This window comes from Sorex fumeus, unplaced genomic scaffold (genome assembly GCF_029834395.1).
Source record: "Sorex fumeus unplaced genomic scaffold, SorFum_2.1 ptg000041l, whole genome shotgun sequence".
Taxonomy (NCBI): Eukaryota; Metazoa; Chordata; class Mammalia; order Eulipotyphla; family Soricidae; genus Sorex; species Sorex fumeus.
The window spans coordinates 9,518,922-9,539,364 of NW_026606098.1; the positions used below are offsets into that span (position 1 = coordinate 9,518,922).

Sequence of the window (20,443 nt, forward strand, 5' to 3'; positions counted from 1 at the left end):
GGGCGGGATTTTAGGCTGCGTTTCTGCGAATCGACTAGTTCCTATCTTAGAGGGCGGGAGCGGAGGGAGCAATTTTAAGAGCCGATTGGCTTCGGGCCCAGTAGGAGGCGGGGCGAGTTCGTGGCCCTAGGCTAGGAGGTGGCGGAAGAGGTGCTGGGGCGACCGCGGGAACGCGGGAGTTGAGGTACTGAGCCAGCCAGCCTGACCCGAGAGATTCGGAGCCGGCGCCTCCGGGTGCTGCGGGTTGAGGTCGGGGTTCCCCGCGGTGGGCGTGATCTTGGGGAGTTCATCGTGAAATCAGAGGCTGTGTTACGGGAGATGGGGGTGCTTTGCTCTAGAGACCTGTGGTGGGTTGGATTGCATGCACGCTTTGGAGCTGCTGGGGTTGGAATTGGGGCGTCCCGGAGGTTGAGGTCCAGAGACCGTGGTACAGACGTGCTTTATATGGAGAGATGAAGTGGGGGACAGTCGCGGGATTCCCTGTGGTTGCTCTGTTTTCCCAGGGATCTCTGCAGAATGACCATGAGCCGGGCCTGAACTCGGCTGCCAGCATCTGCAGGCCACTGGGCCAAGCTCTGAGCCTCCGGTGCCTCCTTTCCAGGCCTGCAGCATGGAGGAGGGTGCACCCCTGGGCGGCCTGGCCAGGGTGGTTCATCTGCTGGTCTTGTCAGGGGCCTGGGGCATGCAAATGTGGGTGACCTTCGCCTCAGGTAGGGATCTTCGGCCTGGAAAGCATGACAACCGCGGTTGGGGACGCGGGGGCCAGGGCAGGCCGTCCTGACGTGAGTGTACGATCCCCTGCACCGCACAGGCTTCATTCTTTTCCGAGGCCTCCCCCGGCACACTTTTGGCCTCGTGCAGAGCAAACTCTTCCCGTTCTACTTTCACGTCTCTGTGGCCTGCGCCTTCGTCAACCTCTGCGTCTTGGCTTCACAGTACTCCTGGGCTCGAATCACATTCTGGGAGTCCAGCCAGGTAGGAGGCCTCGAGATCCACCCCCCTCCAAAGCCTCTTTCTTCCCTCCCCACTTAACACCCCTGGCCACATCTTGAGGGGAATTGTTTAAAAGCCCTAACGATGAAGCGCCCCGTTTTTCCTGGAGGATCTAAGTTGGCTTCCCCCCTTCCCCTGCCCCCTCACAACTCTTGAGCAGTGCACAGCCTGTACAACTGTTCCCAGCAGCCCTGTCCAGACCCCGGTGTGTCTTCCACTACTGCGACTGCCTCTCCTCCTGGCTGGGCCTGCTGCCAAGCTGTCGTGACTCAGCTGGGCGCAGGGCACTGACCTCGGTTCATTGTTTGAAAACCAGCTCTACTGGGAATTTGGTCTCCTGCCCCCAGCCACCAGGCCAGGAACCATCTGTGAATCGGATTTCTTTATCTTGCCCTGCCCCCATCCCTGTTATTTTGCTCAGAGGGGAGCAGGGAGGGTCTGGGAATCGTTGAGCTATTGCCAGAATAATCCCGATCCCCCAGGAGATAAATGGGGCTCAAGTTTTGCAGGTGGGAGCCTAGGCTTAATGTCACCACTGCAGATTTCCCTCAAACACCACTCAAAGCGGCACTGGGAGTGACCACTGGAGGTTCCTGGTGCCCCCTCAAAAAAGCAGGAATCCCATAATCCCATAGACACGTGTGGATTATGGGTACCTAGAACTTGGCTAACTTTTTGGGCCACAGTCACGCCCAGAGGGCTTCGGTGGTCACACGTGGCAGTTCTTGGAATACCCCCGGTACCCCAGTGATGGAACTTGGGGCTTCAAAGTTCCAGCCCTTTGTGGCGACTCCCTGGCCTTGACAAACCTTCCGGGTTTTGTTTTTGGGGCTGCACCCGACTGTGTCAGGGCTGACTCCTGGCTCTGAGCTCCGTGATCACTTGTGACAGGGGTTAGGGGCAAACCGTGTGACGACTCTGAGACGGAGCCTGGATCTGCCCCCGACAAGGCAAATGCCCTCCTGTACCATCACGCCAACCCCATGGCAAACCTTTTGTTTTATTTGTTGATTTGTGATTTTGTGGTCACTCTTTTTTTTTTTTTTGCTTTTTTGCTTTTTTGCTTTTAGGGTCACACCTGGCAAGGCACAGGGGTTACACCTGGCTCATGCACTCAGGAATTACTCCTGATGGTGGTCGGGGGACCCTATGGGATGCTGGGAATCGAACCCGGGTTGGCCACATGCAAGGCAAATGAGCTAGCGCTGTGCTATCGCTCCAACCCCTGTGGCCACTCTTGATTGTGGTCTGTGATGGAACTTGGGGCTTCAGAGTATTTAGCTCTGTGCTCAGGATTGATTCCTGGGGGTGCTGGGGGATCATATGCAGCACTGGGAGTTCAAATCAGGATTGGCAGAATGCGGGGCAAGTGCCTTCACCCCTTGACTGTTTCTCTGACCCCCCCCCCCCCCGACCTTTTCATTTGCTTCCTGTGGGAACAGTATCTGTTCTGAGACCACAGAGGATAATGTTGGGGGATGAGGCGGGGGGACAAGGGGACACATCTCACATCTGTTCTGTCCCAAATTGGGGTAGCAAGTCGGGAGATACACCAGCGTGTGGTGCTTGTATGCCCCAGACCCGGGTTCAATACCCGACCTCACAGACAGTCCCCCAAGCTCTGTCAGGAGTCAGCCCTGAGCACAGAGCAAGGAGTCAATCCTGAGCACCACCAGGAGTGCGGGATATCAAAGGAGATGAGACTCAAGGAATTTTGGGAGAGGGGACAATGCAGATGGTGGAGCCTCCCCTTGGGGGCTGCTAGTCTGGATTTCGAGGAAGGCGCTGAGCCCACCAGGGGACCCAGCCGTGGGTGGGGTTTTCCTGCCCGGAGTTCTGGCTTTTCTCATCCCTGGAACCCTGCAGGTCTTCCTGCTCCTGCTGAGCTTGGTGCTGGCTGCCGTCAACGACCGCTGGCTGGAGCCCCGGACCTCAGGGGCCATGTGGGCGCTGTACAGGGTGGAGAAGGAGCGCGGCCTGGGCCAGGATGCGCCGGGCAGCCGCCGGGGCCCTGACCCCTACCGCCAGCTGCAGGCCCAGGACCCCAAGTACAAAGCCCTGCGCCAGACCTTCTTTCGCTACCACGGCATGTCGACCCTCTGCAATCTGGGCTGTCTGCTGGCCAACGGCCTCTGTCTCGCCGGCCTCGCCCTGGGTCTCCGCAGCCTGTAGCTGCTCACTGCCTCTGGCCCCGCTGGGGCTCGAAATAAATCCATACACTTTGGGAACTGCCAACTGTCACTTTGTCCAGCGGAGAGGCAGGGAGATGGGGTGTGTGCTGTGGGGGGGGCAGCAAAGTGCACCCCACCAATGAGGATTCACCGTGTGTCAGCTCTGCCCACTGCCGGGCTCTCCCAGATCGGGCCCCGGATACTGCACTATCTGTGACTGTGGGCCAGCACTGCACAGTGCGGCCATGGCTTGATCTGGTCCCCCCAGTGGCCTGATTTTCCACCCCCTTGACCTGGGAGGAGGGGTGGCCTGGGAAATGGGAGTCGGGAGAGGCCGGAGCTCAGTAGGGCAGCACTTGCCTTGCAGACATAAACACTGAGGTTTGATCCCCCTCATGGGAAGTGCCAAAGGAGGAAACGAGGCAGAGATGCCATCCACTGTTTCCTCAGGGACCCCACCAGGTTTGCCTTTCACCTTCATAAGATCCAGGGGTGCTGGAAAGATAGACTATAGTGTACAGAAGGGAGGGTGGAGGCTGGAGCAATAGGACAGCCGGGATGAAGTTCCCCTTGCATGCAGCCAACCTGGGTACGATCCCCGGCACCCCATATGGTCTCCTGAGCCTGCCAGAAGTGATTCCTGAATGCAGAGCCGGGAGCACCATCAGGTATGGCTCCAAAACAACTACAAAAGATAATCCCGGGGGCTGGAGCAGTAGCACAGTGGGGAGGGCGTTTGCCTTGAATGTGGCAGACCCAGGTTCGATTCCCAGCATCCCATATGGTCCCCCCAGCACCGCCAGGAATAATTCTGAGTGCATGAGCTAGGAGTAACCCCTGTGCATCACCAGGTATGACCTAAAAAGCAAAAGAAAAAAAAAGATAATCCCTTAAGTCTAGTGTAAGAGATGATCCACTAGGTCCAGATATGGTCCTCTGAACATCTCCAGGATCTCTGGAGCACTGAGTCATGAGTTGTCCCTGAACAGCCTCAGATGTTGTTGTCCCAGAACAGCCCCCAAAAAGCCATAGAGGCCAAATTGGGGTGTCAGTGCCAAGGAAACTTGGGATAACTTGTTCCTGGGCATGGGCTGCTGTGGCTGACTGGTGCATGTCACCTCCCTTCTTCCACCTGGTGGCCCTGGGAACAGCTGCTACAGTTACCACGGAGTAGGGGTCAGCAAGGTGGGGGTGGGTTAGCTTGATTTCAACAATAACTTTTTTTCTTTTTGGGTCACACCTAGCAATGCGATGCACAAGGGTTACTACTGGCTTGCACTCAGGAATTACTTCTGGCGGTGCTCGGGGGGGACCATATGGGATGCTGGAAATCGAACCCAGGTCGGCCGCGTGCAAGGCAAACGCCCTACCCACTGTGCTATCGCTCCAGCCCCTCAACAATAACTTTTTATTTTGGTGCTGGGGATCAAATCCAGGTTTTCTGCCTGCAAGGTGTGGCCTCGAGTCTTCCCAGTTCCAAATGTGAACATTTTGGAGGGGGAATTTGTACGCCCAGTGCTTTGGCTGCCACTTCTAGCTTGGGTGCTTGGGATCACTCCCAGGGGTGTTCCGAGACCCTGGGGATCCACCAACCCAAGATTCCCAGGTCTTTTGAACCACCTTCTCAAGCCCAAGCCCACCCTTCCAGAATCACTCCTACAGAGGGTTGAAGAAAGAGCACAGTGGGGAGAGCATTTGCCTTGCACGTGGTCGACCCAGGTTTGATCCTCAGCATCCCATATGATCTCCCAAACTGCCACAAGTAGTTCCCGAGTGCAGAGCTAGGAGTAAGCCCTGAGCATTGCCGCGTGTGGCCCCAAACTAAAAGAAATTCACTCCTGCAGGGCCCGCCGGGGGTCAGGCCGCCAGACTCCATGTTATGTGGTCTCTCGCCAAACACTACCTGCTCCGAACCTTAGTTTTCTGATCCCTAAAAGCCAGGATCAGGAGCGAGAGGTGAGGCTGCGGCGGGTACGAGCTTACTGTGTAAAGCACTGGTTTGCGTTCCTGAGTACCCCCAAGCCCTTGAGCATCACAGGTGCATCTCCCTAAATCGGGGGGTTCATCCTAAGGCATATGAAGAGCCAGGAGTAGCCCCTGAGCATCGCCGTGTGTGACGACCGCCCCCCCCCATCTGCCCCCAAAAAACGGAAAAGGTAAAGTTTCTGTCCGGTGATGGTGATGGACCAACGCCAGCTCCTGGCCCGGGAGCCGCTGCCGGCCCCGCCCCCTGCGCGACCACGCCCCTCGTGGCCACGCCCCTGGGGCTGTGCCCGCCCCGTCCTGGGCGGAGCCGCCGCGGGATCCGGGTGGCTGCGGGCGCGGCGGCAGCGGGGTCGGGGTCGGGGTCGCGGCCGGAGCCAGGATCACGCCGCAGCAAGTTCGGAGTCTCAGCACCCGAGGGCTGCGCCCCCCACCACCACGTCAGGTGACCCCGTCGGAAGGCGCGTACCCGGCTCCGCAACTTCTCCTCCCGCAGGTCTGGGCTGGGAGGGGGGCGGTGTGGGAGCGGGTGCGGGGTGCGGAGGGGAGGACCCAGGGCCTGGGGGACAAAGGCGAGCGGCGAGGGACGCCTCTCCCCTCCCCCGCACCCAGCTGGGCTTCTTGGGCAGCGCTCAAGGGGCGCGGGCGGGGCGGGGAGTCCAGCTGGGCACGCGCGGGGGGGACCATATGGCGCTGAAACGCAGCTCCGTCCTCCCCAGCACCAGCTGGGGCGCCCCAAAGCCAGGGGAGGGGAGCACAACTGAGCTCTCCAGGGAAGCGCCCCCCCTCCCCCGGGCTGGCGGAGGGGGGCCAGGCGGTGCGGGTGCAGCTGGTCCAGAGAGTGGGGAGCCGCTGACAGGTGTTTGTGGGGTGCGCAGCCTGGCCGCTCTGGAGAAAGGTTTCCTGCCTCTACTCTTCCCCTCTTCAAACTTGTTCTCCCGGAACCCGGGGTGGGGCCCCAGAGCTGGCAGGGCAGGAAAAGGGGGGGGGGCCCTCTTAAGATGAATAAAAGTCCCACAGGCAGTTGAGAAATAGCGTTCCCGGAGGTTGCTCTGCCACCATGCCCTGTGCTGTCTCAGGAATAGGGGGCCCCGCTCTTGCAGAACTGGGGAAACTGAGGCTAAGGTCGGGCCGCAGGGTTCCCCCAGGACCTGCCTCTGTTGCCCAGACCGGATGGACAGACAGATGGTGGCCGAGGGATGGCATGGTGCTGCCCGCAGCCGTCTTGATTGATACGTGGCTCTGGGAATGGATCGTGGTCACTCCCTCCATCCCCGCCATCGTGGGCCCGGGCTGGGCCTGCGCTGAGTCAGCCCTGCCCGGAGGGAGATGGCCCAGCCCCTTGGACAAACAGAAGGTGGCCGAGCCCTTTGGGACCCAGAAGTGGCCTTTAAGTCATGTCTGTAGCTCATGAAAGTGACCCTGTCATACCCCCCACCACCACCACACACACACATACCCCATGGTGTGGGATCCGGAAAGAGAAGCAGGCAGGGAAGACTCGACCCAGACCCGCTAGCATCATCAGCCCGCCAGCCAGCCGGCAGACCCCACCTGAGTACTCCAGCTGCTCCCCCAGGACAAGTCCCCACACTGTGCCTGGCACAGAGCCTGTGCTTCAGCGGCCTGTGCTGGTGCCCCCCAAACCCAGACCCCTAGGTCTGACAACAGTCCCATTTTCCAGAAGAGCACCCCAGAGGTGGAGGGAAGGCAGGGCCCTGCCAGCGCCCCCTGGTGTCCGAGCTGGAATTTGAACCCAGGCTCTGGGGGTTGGGGTGCAAGCTCTCTTGAGCCTCCCCAGAGGCGGAAGATTTCAGATCTCCCACTGCCCCCAGAAGCGGCCCACCCAACCCTGTCGATGGCGTCGGCCGGAGAACCCTCTGCTGCGCCCCGCGATGCTGCAGACCAGAACTTCGACTACATGTTCAAGATCCTCATCATCGGCAACAGCTCGGTGGGCAAGACGTCCTTCCTGTTCCGCTACGCCGACGACTCCTTCACGCCCGCCTTTGTCAGCACCGTGGGCATCGACTTCAAGGTCAAGACCATCTACCGCAATGAGAAGAGGATCAAGCTGCAGATCTGGGTGCGTGGGGCCGGCCCCGGGGGAGCGGGCAGGGAAGGGGGGACCGGCAGGAGGATTCTCCACACCCCTCAGTCATCAGACGGGGGTGGGGGGTTGGCCCAGGCACCGTGCGGAATATGGTGTGAACCCACAGGTGGGATCAGGAGACTTTTGGGACCCACCTGAGTCTGCTTTGGGGCCACACCTGGGCTCTGGGCCCAGCTGCTGTGAGCAGCCCCCATGGAGGGAGAACCATCCACCAGGGCGTTCTAAAGAGTTCCTGAGTCTGTATGAGTCCCTGCAGAAGCCCACCAAATGGAAGCCCAGCACGCCCCTTCAGAGCCAAGCTGTGTGGGCAGACCTGGGGCTTCAGACCCACAGTCTTGAGGCTGTGCTGGCAGATTTATGTCTCCTCCATCAGACTGAGCTGTGGGGCCCTGGCTTCTCCATCAGACTAGAGGTTGTGAGAGCAGCTCATGTCTCCTCCATCAGACTGGAGGCTGTGCAGGCAGGACTATGTCTTCCCCCATCTGATTGGAGACTGTGCGGGCAGGGCCATGCCTCTTCCATCAGACTGGAGGCTGTGCGGACAGGGCCATGCCTCCTCCATCTGACTGGAGCTGAGCCGGCAGAGCTGTCTTCCTCCATCAGACTGGAGGATGTGCTGGCAGATCCATGTCTCCTCTATCAGACTAGAGATTGTATGGGCGGGCCCATGTCTCCCCACCAGATAAGAGGCTGTGAGAGTAGGCCCATGTCTCCTCCATCAGACTGGAGTCTGTGTGGGCAGGGTCATCTCTCTCCATCAGACTGGAGGCTGTGCAGGTAGGCCCATGCTTTCCTCCATCACATTAAAGGCTATGTGGGCAGGACCATGTCTCCTCCATCAGACTTGGAGTTGGTGTGGGCAAGCCGTGTCTTCCCCCATCACACTGGAGGTCGTGTCTTCCCCCATCAGACTGGAGGCTGTGCAGGCAGGCCCGTGCCTCTTCCATCAGACTGGAGGCTGTGCGGGCAGGGTGGTGCCTCCTCCCTTAAAATGGAAGGTGCACAGCCCGTGTGCCTCCCCCACTGGACAGGGGCTGTGATCACCTCGGCCTGCAGGGAGGGCAGGGCCTGATCTTGGGGCCTGACCCTGCTCTGCGCAGGACACCGCGGGCCAGGAGCGCTACCGGACCATCACCACGGCCTACTACCGCGGTGCCATGGGCTTCCTCCTCATGTACGATGTGGCCAACCAGGACTCCTTCATGGCTGTGCAGGACTGGTAAGTGCGGCTGGCCTTGACCCCTGCTCTCTGCCCCTTTTCCACACCTGCCCCAGGCCCCTCACCTCGTGGCCCTCCCCAATTCACCAGGGCCACCCAGATCAAGACGTACTCCTGGGACAACGCGCAAGTGCTCCTGGTAGGGAACAAGTGTGACCTGGAGGACGAGCGCGCAGTGCCTGCCGAGGACGGCCAGCGGCTCGCGGACGACCTGGGTGAGCACCCCGCCCCCAACCCAGGTCTGGAAGGTCTGCAGGAACAGAGGCCGCCCGCCTTCCTGTTGCGTTTTGGGGATTTCACCTACCCTATCCTGTTGGGAGCCAAAAACAAACCCTTCTAGATTGTTCCCTTGAAAATGTCTCTGACTCAGGGGGCTGGAGCAATAGCACACTGGGTAGGGCGTTTGCCTTGCATGCCGCCGAACCCAGGTTCGATTCCCGGCATCCCGTATGGTCCCCCTGAGGACTGCCAGGAGTAATTCCTGAGTGCAGAGCCAAGAGTAACCTCTGAGCATCGCTGGGTGTGACCCCCCCAAAAAAAAAACATGCCTCTGACCGGGCCGGAGGGAGCTCAGTGGGCTCTGCATGCAGGAGACCCAGTTCCAGCCCCTGCACAGGGTCCCCCAAACACTACCTGAGCAGAACTGGGAGTAGCTCCCGGAGCAACAAAGTAAAGCAGCACCTAGAGGCTGCAGAGATAACGTAGTGGAGAGGGTGCTTGCCTTGACATGACCAACCCTAGTTCCATCCTTTGCACCCCAGAAGGTCCCCCAAGTACCACCAGGAGTAATTCCTGAGTATACAGCCAGGAGTAAGCCCTAAACACTACTGGGTGTGGCTTCTCCAAAGTAAGTAGCCCCCAGCCCATGTGGAAAGAGGTTTGTGTGCAGTGCCCTTGGCAGCCCCCTTCATAGTCGGGGGGACCTTTAAGCAGTCCAGTTCTTTAAAAGGGGGCCAGAAACACAGGATAGTGGGTAAGATACTCGCCTTGCATGCACATGACCCAGGTTCAGTCCCTGGCAACCTGAACCCACTCCACTCAGGAGAGATCCTTGACTACAGCCTGAAGTCAACCCTGAGCACTGTCAGCTGTGACCCCAGAACAAAGCAGTAAAACCAAATACTACATCCCTGCGTTACCAATGGACCTTTTGGTCGTTTGCATATACAGCAGTGAGTCTGGCAGTGTGGCATCCAGCTTTGGTGGATAGTGGTTGCACTGCCCAGGTTTGGGCGGTGATTCTGTGATAGTCACCCAGCAGGGAGATGGCTCCAGCCATGCAGCTACTATTGCACAGCCTTCTGGCTCAGACTCAAAGAGTCGTGAAGTCACAGGGAGGAATACTGTACAGCCAAGTAAAAGGAACACAGTCATGCTGGGTGCTCTACTCTGGTCAGTTCAGTGGAATTTATGGCAAGTTTGCAGCAGCAGAGCAGGGTCCTGGGCTGCTTCCTGTGGTCCCAGGAAAGGTCCCCCACATACATGCTGAAAGGGGACAGAGAGCGAAATGTTTTCAGCCTCTGTCTCTGTCCCCTATTGTTCACCAATGAATGAGCATGGCCACCTATAAATAAGGTAAAAACTTATTTCCAAGAAAGCAGGGAGACCTAGATTTGGCATGTGGTCAGGAGCATGCCACATCCTAGGTTCGATCCCTGGCACTACAGGAAGAAGGGAGGGAACAAGGGAGGAAGGAAGGAAGGTGGGGCCGGAGCGATAGCACAGTGGGTAGGGCGTATGCCTAGCACGTGGGTTCGATCCCCAGCATCCCATATGGTCCCCCAAGCACCACCAGGAGTAATTCCTGAGTACAAAGCCAGGAATAACCCCTGAGCATCGCTGGGTGGGACCCAAAAAGAAAAAGAAAAAAAAAGGAAGAAAGGGAAGGAGGGAGAAAGGAAGGAAGGAGGGAAGGAAGGACAGAATTGAAAAAAAATTTTTTTTTGGTTTGGGGTCACACCCAGCTGTGCCCAGAGCTTGCTTTTGGCTCTGTGCTCAGGGCTCACTCCTGGCAGTGCTCGAGGGAACACAGCAGTGCCAGGGATAGAACCAAGGTTGGCCACATGCAAGGCAAAAGCATGAACACCTTCCTTCCAGCCTGAGACCCCAAAATGCCGGATATGGGGGTTTTTTGTTCTGTTTTGTTTGTCTTAGGGCCATACCCAGTGGTTTGGCCCCTAAACAAACAAACAAAAATTGAATTCTGGGTTTTTGGGCCATACTCAGGGGTTACTCCTGGCTCTGCCCTCAGGGATCACTCCTGATAGAGCTCAGGGAACCTTATGGGGTGCTGAGGATTGAACCGGGTGGCCACATGCATGGCATGCTCCCTCCTCAATTCCGAGGGCTCAGGTCCCATGGATACTCCAGAATTTGGCAGTGGCAGTGACCTCAAAAGCCCTGGCGCTGATAGGCTGGGGTCGGAGGAAGCGGCTGTGGCATCTCGATGAAGGGAATTTCCTTTCCCAGTTCACGCCGCTGAGGAGCCCGGGAGAGAGTGCAGGGCAGAGCCAGCAGGGCCCTGAGTCCTGCCTCTGGCACTGTGTGCTCCCTGAGTATGGCCAGCTGCGGCTGTGGGCCCCCACACTCTGCTGGGGGTGCTCCTATCAGCTAGGCTGGGGCGACCTCAAAGCGCCAGAGCGCACGCGTATGAGAGGCCCAGGTTTGATCTCCAGCACCAGAGGCTCCCGCAGCATTGCAGAAGCAACTTGAACTAAAACAAAAACATAGGCTGAGGGGCTGGAGGGATAGCACAGCAGGTAGAGCGTTTTCCTTGCACTTGGCTGACCCGGCATCCCATATGGTCCCCCAAGCACCACCAGGAGTAATTCCTGAGTGCAGAGCCGGAGTAACCCCTGCATCACTGGGTGTGACCCAAAAAGCAAAAAAAGATAAAATTTAAAAATAAGTTGAATGCATATCTTCTGGTACTCCAGGACTTCCTTCAAGGGAAGTGGCGAGAGCACTAGAGAGAGAGAGAGAGAGAAAGAGAGCACCTGAAGTTTAAGACTCCCAGCTGGCAGCCCCGTGCTGTGTGGCTTCGGGGACGCCGCCTTCCCTCTCTGTGCTTCCCTTTCTCCAGCTTGGCAGCTGAGGTGGAGACCTTGTTTGTTTTCCAAGAAAGAGCTCAGATTGGCTCCAGTTGAACATTAACCCCGGGGTGATCTCAGCTCCCAGCGCCCAAACTTCCTCCTGGGCTGAAGGGTGGTAATAGCTTCCGCTGGGTTGGCAGGCACTAGAGCCAACGAGTGGCCACGATGGGGAGAGGCAGGGACAGGACAGGGCCCTGCACATCCACCCGCTGAGCTCTCTCCTCATTGCCTGCCGGATGGAGCGGTCCGGCTCTGCACTCACTCTGCACGCCAGGCAGTGCCGGGATCGACCCTGGGGCCTCACGTCCGCCAGCCAGGTGCTCCGGCCCTGCGTCCACCCTGAGCCTCCCAGCTCCAATGGGCTGAGGCTCAATTAGTCCTGCAGGACGATGGAGTAGCATTGATCGATGCTCTCTGGGCTCTGTGGAAAAAGAGACGGTAGCCGTTCCCCTGCATTCATTCATTCGTTCGTTCAAACATCTTCCCCCCACACACTTTTAGAGTCACACCTGGCAATGCTCAGGGGTTGCTTCTGGTTCGTTCGTTCTTTGCGCCAGGCACCAGGGCGGCTGGGCGTGGCAAGGCTTTGTGGCAGCAGGGACGGGGAGGAAGCTGATACTGGTTTGAGTGTTTGAGTTCCATTTGGTTTGTGCCGAAAAGCATCGTGACCCAGCGATGCTCAGAGGCTACTCCCGACTCTGCACTCAGAAATCACTCCTGGGTGTCAGGGACAGAGCCTGGGTCGGACATGTTTGAGGCAAGCGCCAGCAGGCTCAACTACCTCTCCAGTGAGCGTTTGGGTTTTGTCTTTTTGGGTCACACCCAGCGATGCTCAGGGGTTACTCCTGGCTCTGTGTTCGGGAATTACTCCTGGCGGTACTCGGGGGACCATATGGGATGCTGGGGATAGAACCCAAATCAGCCGTGTGCAAGGCAAATGCCTTACCCCAGTACTATAACTCCTACCCGGGCATTTGGTTTTTGTTCGGGGCCTACACGCAACTCTGCTCCAGGGCTACTCATGGCATTGTGGTCAAGAGTGACCACTGGAGGTGCTAGAGGGACACTGTTTGTTGCCAGGGACTGGACAGGTGCATGGCAAACATCTTCCCCCCACACACTTTCAGAGTCACACCTGGCAATGCTCAGGGGTTACTTCTGGCTCTGCATTCAGGAATTACTCCTGGCGGTTTTCGGGGGACTTTATGGGATGCCGGGGATTGGACCTGGGTCAGCCGCGTGCAAGGCCCTCCCTGCCAGTCTATGTTCTGGCCCAAAGACGCCATCTTAACAGCTGCGCTGTCTCCCTGGGATCCTCTTTTTCCCTTATAAGAAAGAGATCACCAGTGTTCACTATTTTTCTCTGGTTTTGGGTTTTGAGCCATACCCAGCGTCGCTCAGGGCTGACTCCTAGCTCTGTCTATGCTCAGGGATCACTCCTGGCAGGGTTTGCGGAACCCTGTGGGATGCTCGGGATCAAACCTGGGACTGCAGTGTGCAAGGCAGATGCCCTCCCCTCTGTACTGTTGCTCTGGCCCCAGTACAATGGCCACTATTACTGCTAAGAATATTCCAGAGGAGCAGCTTCTGGCCCCTGTGCCTGGCGACAGCTGTTCCCACCCCCCGCCCCTGGGAAATAGTGACTTGGCTTCCTTGCAGCCAGGTGGCGGGGCGGGTGTCTCAGCCCGAGTCATAGATCACCAAGAATTTATTTTTATTGCTTTATTTTATTTATTTTTGGTTCTGGGGTCCCCACCCATCAGTGCTTGGGGCGACTCCCAGTTTTGTGCTGGGGGAGGGAGAGCCGCTCCGGCAGATGCCGGGAAGACCACATGGTGGTGGTGGCAGCGATCGAGCCCAGTGATCGGGCCCTGCCTGAGAGCTGGGTGTGTGTGTGTGTGTGTGTGTGTGTGTGTGTGTGTGTGTGTGTGGTGACAGAGGTCAAACCCAAGTTCCAGGCATTCCAGGTGCTTGGCCACTGAGTCACCTTCTGGAAGAGATTCTACACATGGTCCAGCCTTGTCCGACCCCAGTGGCCAGTGTGGATTATCATCAGCTGCGTCCTGAGGCAGGAGAGATAGTGCAGCATGTCAGAAGTCGCATTGCGCTCAGCCTGGCCTCAGTTTCCCGCACCGCGGACACCCCCAGCCTGGCCAGGAATGAGCCCTGAGCGACACCAGTTACGGCCCCCAAATAAAACAAAACACGTGCTTGGGGTTGGAGCGATAGTAAAGTGGGGAGGGCATTTGCCTTGCACACAGCCGACCCGGGTTCAATTCCCAGCATCCCATATGGTTCCCCGAACACCACCAGGAGTGATTCCTGAGTGCAGAGTCAGGCATAACCCCTGTGCATCGCTGGGTGTGACCTGAAAAGCCAAAAAAAAAACAAAAAACCCACGTGCTTGGCTGTGCCCACAGTATGGACTGAGGCCCTGCGCCCTGATTTCCCGGAAAGGCGTCCCCAGCCTCACAGGGACCCCACTTGCATCCCTGCAGGCTTTGAATTCTTCGAGGCCAGTGCCAAGGAGAACATCAATGTGAAGCAAGTCTTCGAGCGCCTGGTGGACATCATCTGCGAGAAGATGAACGAGTCCCTGGAGCCCAGTGCCATCCTGGGCAGCAACGGGAAAGGGCCCGCCCTGGGGGACACGCCGGCCCCCCAGACTGGAGGCTGCAGCTGTTAGAGGAGTGTCCCCACCCTGGTGCCCCGCCCCCCCCCCAGCCTCCACAGGGTCTGCGGCCCGTGCTGGAGCTCCAAGGGCTGTTTCTAAGCTCAGGGTCACCCCTCACCCCACCCCTGCGCGCCTTCTGTCAGAGCTCAGCTGCCCCCCCCCCACCAGGTTCGGTTCCTGTACTACGGGCAGCGGGGCATGGGGTGGCGGGTATCGCTTGCTTGGCAGGGTTCATGGGGGGCGCATGGCTGGTCTCAGCATGCACGGGCTGGCAGTAGGTGGTGTGTCTTCCCTCTCAAGCAACACGGGGTGCCGAGGGCTGCGGGCTGCCCCCCCCCCACACACACACGATGGGCCCCTGAACCTCCTCAGACCTCAAAAACCCCTGGCTGGGACCCCGGCCTGCAGATCCTGTGAACACAGTATTAAAACGTTCCTTCAGCAAAGTGGCGCTGGGAGTCGGCACCTCCCACCCTCCCACCGCAGGGACCCTCTCCAGCCCCCCAAAGTGCCTTGTGAGCTTCCCCCGCCAACTGGCCTGACTGCGCAGGAATTGCATTCTGCAACTCCCGGGGGCCATAGCCGCGGGGCAGAGCATCACCCAAGCCTTGGACTTCCTATCCCCCTGCACCCGCCCCCCAAACACGCAGCACAAGGAGGTCTGGGCGTCGGGGTTCCCGAAGCAAGACCTTGGCCAGCCCAGCAGCCACTGAAAGCGAGCAAGTCTGCGCACTGGACATGCGCCCACGTGGGCACCAGGCCCCGCCCCCTGGGGGGACCCGGAAGCCCTGCCCACCAGATGTCACAGAAAGTCTCATCCTCTGGTCCTAGTCCAGGCTGAGCCTTACCTGGGGGGAAGCCACTGCCCCCCACCCCCATGCCTTGCCCAGCTCAGCTTCCGAGCGGGCACGGGCTGCAACGGATCCCTGCTGATGGAGGTGGGGGCGTGAAGTTGGGGTTTCCCCCAAATGCCAGGGGGCGCCTACCTGGGGCGTTCGGAGCCTCTATCCCGGACACCCTTTCCCCAGCTTAGGAGCCCCTGATAGCCACCCCCCTCCCCAGTCTGAACCTCGTCACGGGGCGGGGAAGGCATCGCTGGGCATGACCCACGCTGGCTTCCGGCCACTGCCTGTAATTTTAGCGACTCCTCTTCCTCCTCCCGGTCTGAGGTGGACAGTCCAGCGCGCCCTTCCCTGGTTGCAAGCTCTGGAGCGCATGGACCTCTACAGAGAACTTATCCCTCCAAGCCAGGCTGCCCCCAAGGTGGGAGGTGAGGCTAGCAGCAGCGAGTTCCAATGCTCTGGTTCCCCACCCCCTATTAATTAAAATTTTAGTGGAGGGGAGGGAGTCATTTATCTGCCGCCATGAATTTAAAACACCTTCAATTTTAAAAAGCCGGAATTAAGGAGAGGAATTGGGAGGGGGGAGCAGGGTGTTCCCTGTTATACTGCACGGTTCTCCCTGAGCGCGATGGTGTGCGCCCCGCCACCCCCAAATAAAGATGCAGCAGGGTTGTATCAAGCCCGTTGAACTTAAATTTCTGGCAGAAAAAAAAAAAAAGTAAACGGTGGTGGCACAGACCAAACCCCTCCCTGGCATTAGCCCCAGGCAGGGGCCGCGCCCCGTCTGAGCGTTCTGTTTGCCCCCAGTCTTTGCACGGTGGAACTTTTCGGGGCGACCCAGACGGTGGCTGTCTCCAGGCGCATCCAGCCTGGGAGAAGACAGCACCTGTGCTTGTTTCTTCTGGAAAATGATTGCAGGTTTTTATTGAACGGTGTTTGGCGGGGAGGAGATTAACTCCTGATGTTCTCTGCCGAGCGGAGGCCCATCTTCAGCGTCACGGGGAGATGGAGATCTGTCAATAGAAGTGAGGCCGTTTGTCCTTCCCCTGTTCCTGTGGCATAGAACCCCCTGCCTCCCCTCTCACCGTTGGCTTTTCGATTTTTTTTTTTTTTGCTTTTTGGGTCACACCCAGCGATGCACAGGGGTTACTCCTGGCTCTGCACTCAGGAATTACTCCTGGCGGTGCTCAGGGGACCCTATGGGATGCTGCGAATCGAACCCGGATCGGCCGCGTGCAAGGCAAATGCCCTACCCGCTGTGCTATCTCCCCAGCCCCCTTTTTTTGGTTTTGGTTTTTTATTTTTGCTTTTTTTGGGTCACACCCGGCGTTGCACAGGGGTTACTCCTGGTTCTGCACTCGGGAATTACTTCTGGCGGTGCTCAGGGGACCATATGGGATGCTGGGAATCGAACCCGGATCGGCCGCGTGCAAGGCAAATGCCCTACCCGCTGTGCTATTGCTCCAGTCCTGGCTTTTCATTTTTGAGTGATGCTCAGGGGTTATTTCTGGCAGTGCTCAGGGGACCATAAGGGATCGAACCCGGCTTGGTCGGCCATATGCAGAGCGAGCACCCTCCCCACTGTGCTATTGCTCCAACTCCCTCTTACCATTTGCTTTTAGTAAATCGTCTTTGGCTTTTCCCGGGCTGGACGTTGCCATGGCTGCGGGTCCGGCGCTGGTGGTGGCGCTTTTTGCTTGAGGTTCGACTCTTTCTCTTTTTCTTCTTTTTCTTTTTCTTACTTTTCAGAGGCTCACACTCATGTCTCATTTCTTTCCTGCTCCACTTTAAAAAAAAAAAAGAGTAAGTAAGGGTCAGAAAAATAGCACAGGATGAAGGCGTTCGCACGACACAGCCAACCCTAGTTTTTATTTTATGATTTTAGTGTTTGGTGTTTTTGTGTTACACCTGGCAATGCTCAGGGCTCACTCCTGGCTCTGCACTCAGGAATTACTCCTGGGGGTGCTTGGGTTGGGGAACCCTGTGGGGTGCCAGGGATCGAACCTGGGTCAGCTGCATGCAAAGCGAGGACCATCCCTGCTGGACTATCGCTCGGGCCCAGGAATCACTTGAGCACAGTGCCAGGAATAACCCTGTGATGCTGCGTGGATCTGACCCCACGAAGCTGCAAGGAAGGGCTGGAGACTCACCCCAACTACCAGCCGCGGGATCCACTCCCTCCCCAGCACCACCGCGTCCCCAAATGACCAAAAACCTCAAAGCAGTTGTAGTTGTAGAGGTGGATCATGGGCTCGCTTCTCGAGAGCTTGCCTGACTGGAGCGAGGCAACTGTTCGCCCCACAGTTCAATAAATAAACACCGTCTGCAGTCCTCACCTCCTCTATGACCAGCTTCCATTCCGTGGAACTGTCTTCGGGCTCCTGGGACGTTTTACAATTCTTACTCAGAGTCATGACACTGTGCTCAACCGTCACCGCTTGAACCTCAAAGATGAAACAGCCAGCACTGAGCATGCAGCATAGCAAGGTGGAGACGGGAGAGATACAGTGGAGGGGTTAAGGCACTGGCCTGCAAGAAGGCACGCCTGGCTCCATCCCTCCGCCCCTCCTCAGCACCGTATATATTCCCCGAGACACCGCCAGGGATCGCGCGAGAGCAGAAAACTAGCATCAGTTCCTGAGTATAACCAAGTGTGACCAAAACAAAAGCAAGATGATTCCAGCTGGGAAGGTTGCTTGGGGACGGAAAAGGGAGACTGAGGGGGGGTGGGGGCTGACTTCTTGCAGCCTCCTTCACCATCCCCACTCGTGTACACACATTCAGGCTACCATCGTCACCAAGATAGGGACCCGGGACAAGCGTGGGTCTCCAGCGAGCGCAGCTGCTCGTCCCATCCCCCGTTTGAATCATCTGCTCTTCCGAGGCGCCCACGTGCCCGCTCCACCCGCGATTTGGCTGTAATTTCGTGCAAGGCTTGGCTATCATCGTTCAGCAAAGCAATCGCACCGCACCGGGCGCAAAAAGGGGGCCCCATTTAATGTTCCTAGGTTTTCAATCAAGGTTTAAATGAAAAACAGGGAAAACAAAACAAAACAAAACACCAGCCCCCGCCCCAAAAGAAGTGACAGTTCCGTGAATCGATGGTCACCAGGCACAGAAGGGAGACTGTGCAAATCCTCTTCCTACCTCTTTATCCCAGCCAACAAGTTCCACCCACTCTCCCATGATGACTGTTACTGTTTCCTGTGTCCCAAAAGAAATTGTGTGTGTGTGTGGGGGGGGGGTGGCGATGTGATATTACAGAGGATAAGACGCTGACCTTTGCATGGAGCTGACCTGGGTACGATCCCCAGCAGCACCCCATATGGTGTCCCAAACACCGCCCGGTATCAGGACTGATCCCTTAGCACAGAGCCGGGTGTAAGCCCTGAAACACACCCAAGTGCGGCCCCCTAAGCAAAGGAGCCTCTCTTGATGCTTTCATTTCTCCTCCTGTGTTTGCTACTACCCTCACTGTTCTGCAACTTGCTGCTCTCCACTCCGCAGCAGTTGTTCTGGGGTCCCCTGGTAGGACCCTAGGGTCTTGGAGCACTGCTAGACTACACTGGGACTGAATTCCCACCCAGGGCTCCCGAGCCCTCTCAGTGCGCATGCGTCCAGGGAGCCCAAAGCCTGATGGGAGGCAGCGGGGCAGTATGACCACTTCCTGGCCTTTGGCATGGGAGTGGGAAAAAAAAGTGTGTGTTCTGCCTTGCACATGAATTTACTTTCAAGACGTGCTCCCTACAGGTACGAGTCCAGTTACCCAAGATATCCCCTTTACCAGCTGCATTCCCTTCCCTAGTCCACTTGCCTCTGTCTCTGGAAGCACCTCTCAAATAAACCAGGATCCTTCCAGAACTGCTAGCAGGGTTGACCTCTGGGAGTGGGACAGGGCACCATTTGTGCAGTCCGAGGTCACATCCAGGTGGGTTGCATCACCTTAACCCTTGTGCTATCTCTCCGACCTCGCAATGGAGCTTTTAGAGAGAGAATGAAAAGACAACTTTTCTGGTTTTGGTTAGTACCTATTACTGATGATCATTATTTTGGTTTTTCGTTTGGTAGCCACACCTGGCTATATGCTCAGGATTCTGCTCAGGGATCTCCTGCTGTGCTTGGGCGATCATGTGCAGTGCCGGGGATCAAACCCGGCTGGCCCCGGGCAGGGCAACACCTCACCCGCTGTACTGTCTCTCTGACCCAACACTTGTTATTGGTTTTGGAGTTTAATAATTCAGGCTTTGCGCCATCCTCACTGGCTAACAGCAGAGCCTCCCCAGCTCCCGTGTGGAGCAAGTGAGGAGATCACACGCCCAGGCTCCCCACGCCCCACAAGGAGAAACATGGGTGCAGGGTTTAGCAGGGTGGGACTCCTGATGACGAACAGATCTTAAAGATTCAGGTTGATGTTTACAGTCATGTCTCTTTGCCTCTGGGGTGCTGAGGCTGCTAACGAGGGAATATTCAGGAGTCAGCTGACATCATCTGCTGCACCTTCAGAATCGGCCTCCCTTCGACCAGCTGTTCACGTCCTAAAAGAATCCCGCTGGTCCAGCCGTCAGTACCTCCCACCGACCTTCTGACTCGGGGTCGTTCCGCGCCTGTTCCCCTTACGGCCGCAGGAGGGCGCCGGGGAGCCGCACAGGAGGACTCGCCCCTCCTTCCAGCCCTTAGCAGCTCCCAGCAGCGTCCAAAGGAAATTTGCTTCTGTGAGTGAAGTTTTAAAAGCTGGGAGAGACAGAGATGCTAAGGAAGATGTCTGTGGGATCTGGCCCTGTGATAGGAGAACAATTCCTCCGAGTGCAACCAGGGAAAGAAGGGCGCCAACGCCCTATTGAAGATTGCGTGACATTGGGCTGGAACAATGGGTCGGCGGTGGTGGTGGTGTGGGGCGGGGGGGATTGAATTGTCCCGCGGCTGAATCGCGTTCAATCCCCGGCCCGGCATAGGGCCTCCCGAGCCCCTCCAGGGGGGATCCTGGAGCTCAGAGTCAGAAGGACGCCCTGAGCACCGCCGGGCGTGCCTCTCCCCCGCCCCCACACTCCAAAATAAGTACTTGAACAGCACCAACTCCTTTTACGTCCCGGGACCACCGAGTTTTCTGCAAGAGACAAGCCGCCCCTCCCCCCAGATCACACTCTCCTCCAGGCTAAACGGCACCCGCCGCGCGGGGTGGGGGTAGGGGGCAGGCCTGTCATCTTGTCCTGCAGCCTGTCCCCTCCCTCTCGGCTTGCCCTACATCGCTCCCGCTTGCCTGGGGACCACAGACACCCATGAATCGGGATCAGCTTATTTCTGTCTTCCTGCGTGGGAGGAGGGCGGCTGAGCCCCGTGGCCCGGCAGTGACATACTT

At 57.8% G+C, this 20,443-nt stretch overlaps 2 protein-coding genes across 7 annotated transcripts; both read left to right on the top strand.

Moving 5' to 3' along the window:
- Positions 1–66: 66 nt before the first annotated feature.
- TMEM205 (transmembrane protein 205) lies at positions 67–3,221 on the top strand. 6 transcript variants are annotated; one of them, XM_056119335.1, is made up of 4 exons: positions 67–184; positions 504–710; positions 812–975; positions 2,860–3,221. In XM_056119335.1, the coding sequence occupies exons 2-4, from the start codon at positions 611–613 to the stop codon at positions 3,163–3,165; spliced, it is 570 nt and encodes a 189-aa protein (XP_055975310.1). In that variant the 5' UTR covers positions 67–184; positions 504–610; the 3' UTR covers positions 3,166–3,221. The 6 variants fall into 6 exon arrangements, with proteins under 6 accessions (XP_055975310.1, XP_055975313.1, XP_055975311.1 ...); XM_056119338.1 differs by having other exon boundaries at positions 83–184; positions 602–710; XM_056119336.1 differs by having other exon boundaries at positions 144–249.
- A 2,281-nt stretch (positions 3,222–5,502) lies between these two features.
- Positions 5,503–14,382, top strand: RAB3D (RAB3D, member RAS oncogene family). The gene is made up of 5 exons (XM_056119334.1): positions 5,503–5,643; positions 6,983–7,233; positions 8,361–8,479; positions 8,570–8,694; positions 14,070–14,382. Exons 2-5 carry the CDS (start codon positions 7,006–7,008, stop codon positions 14,255–14,257), a joined length of 660 nt encoding a protein of 219 aa, XP_055975309.1. The 5' UTR covers positions 5,503–5,643; positions 6,983–7,005; the 3' UTR covers positions 14,258–14,382.
- The last annotated feature ends 6,061 nt before the right edge of the window (positions 14,383–20,443 follow it).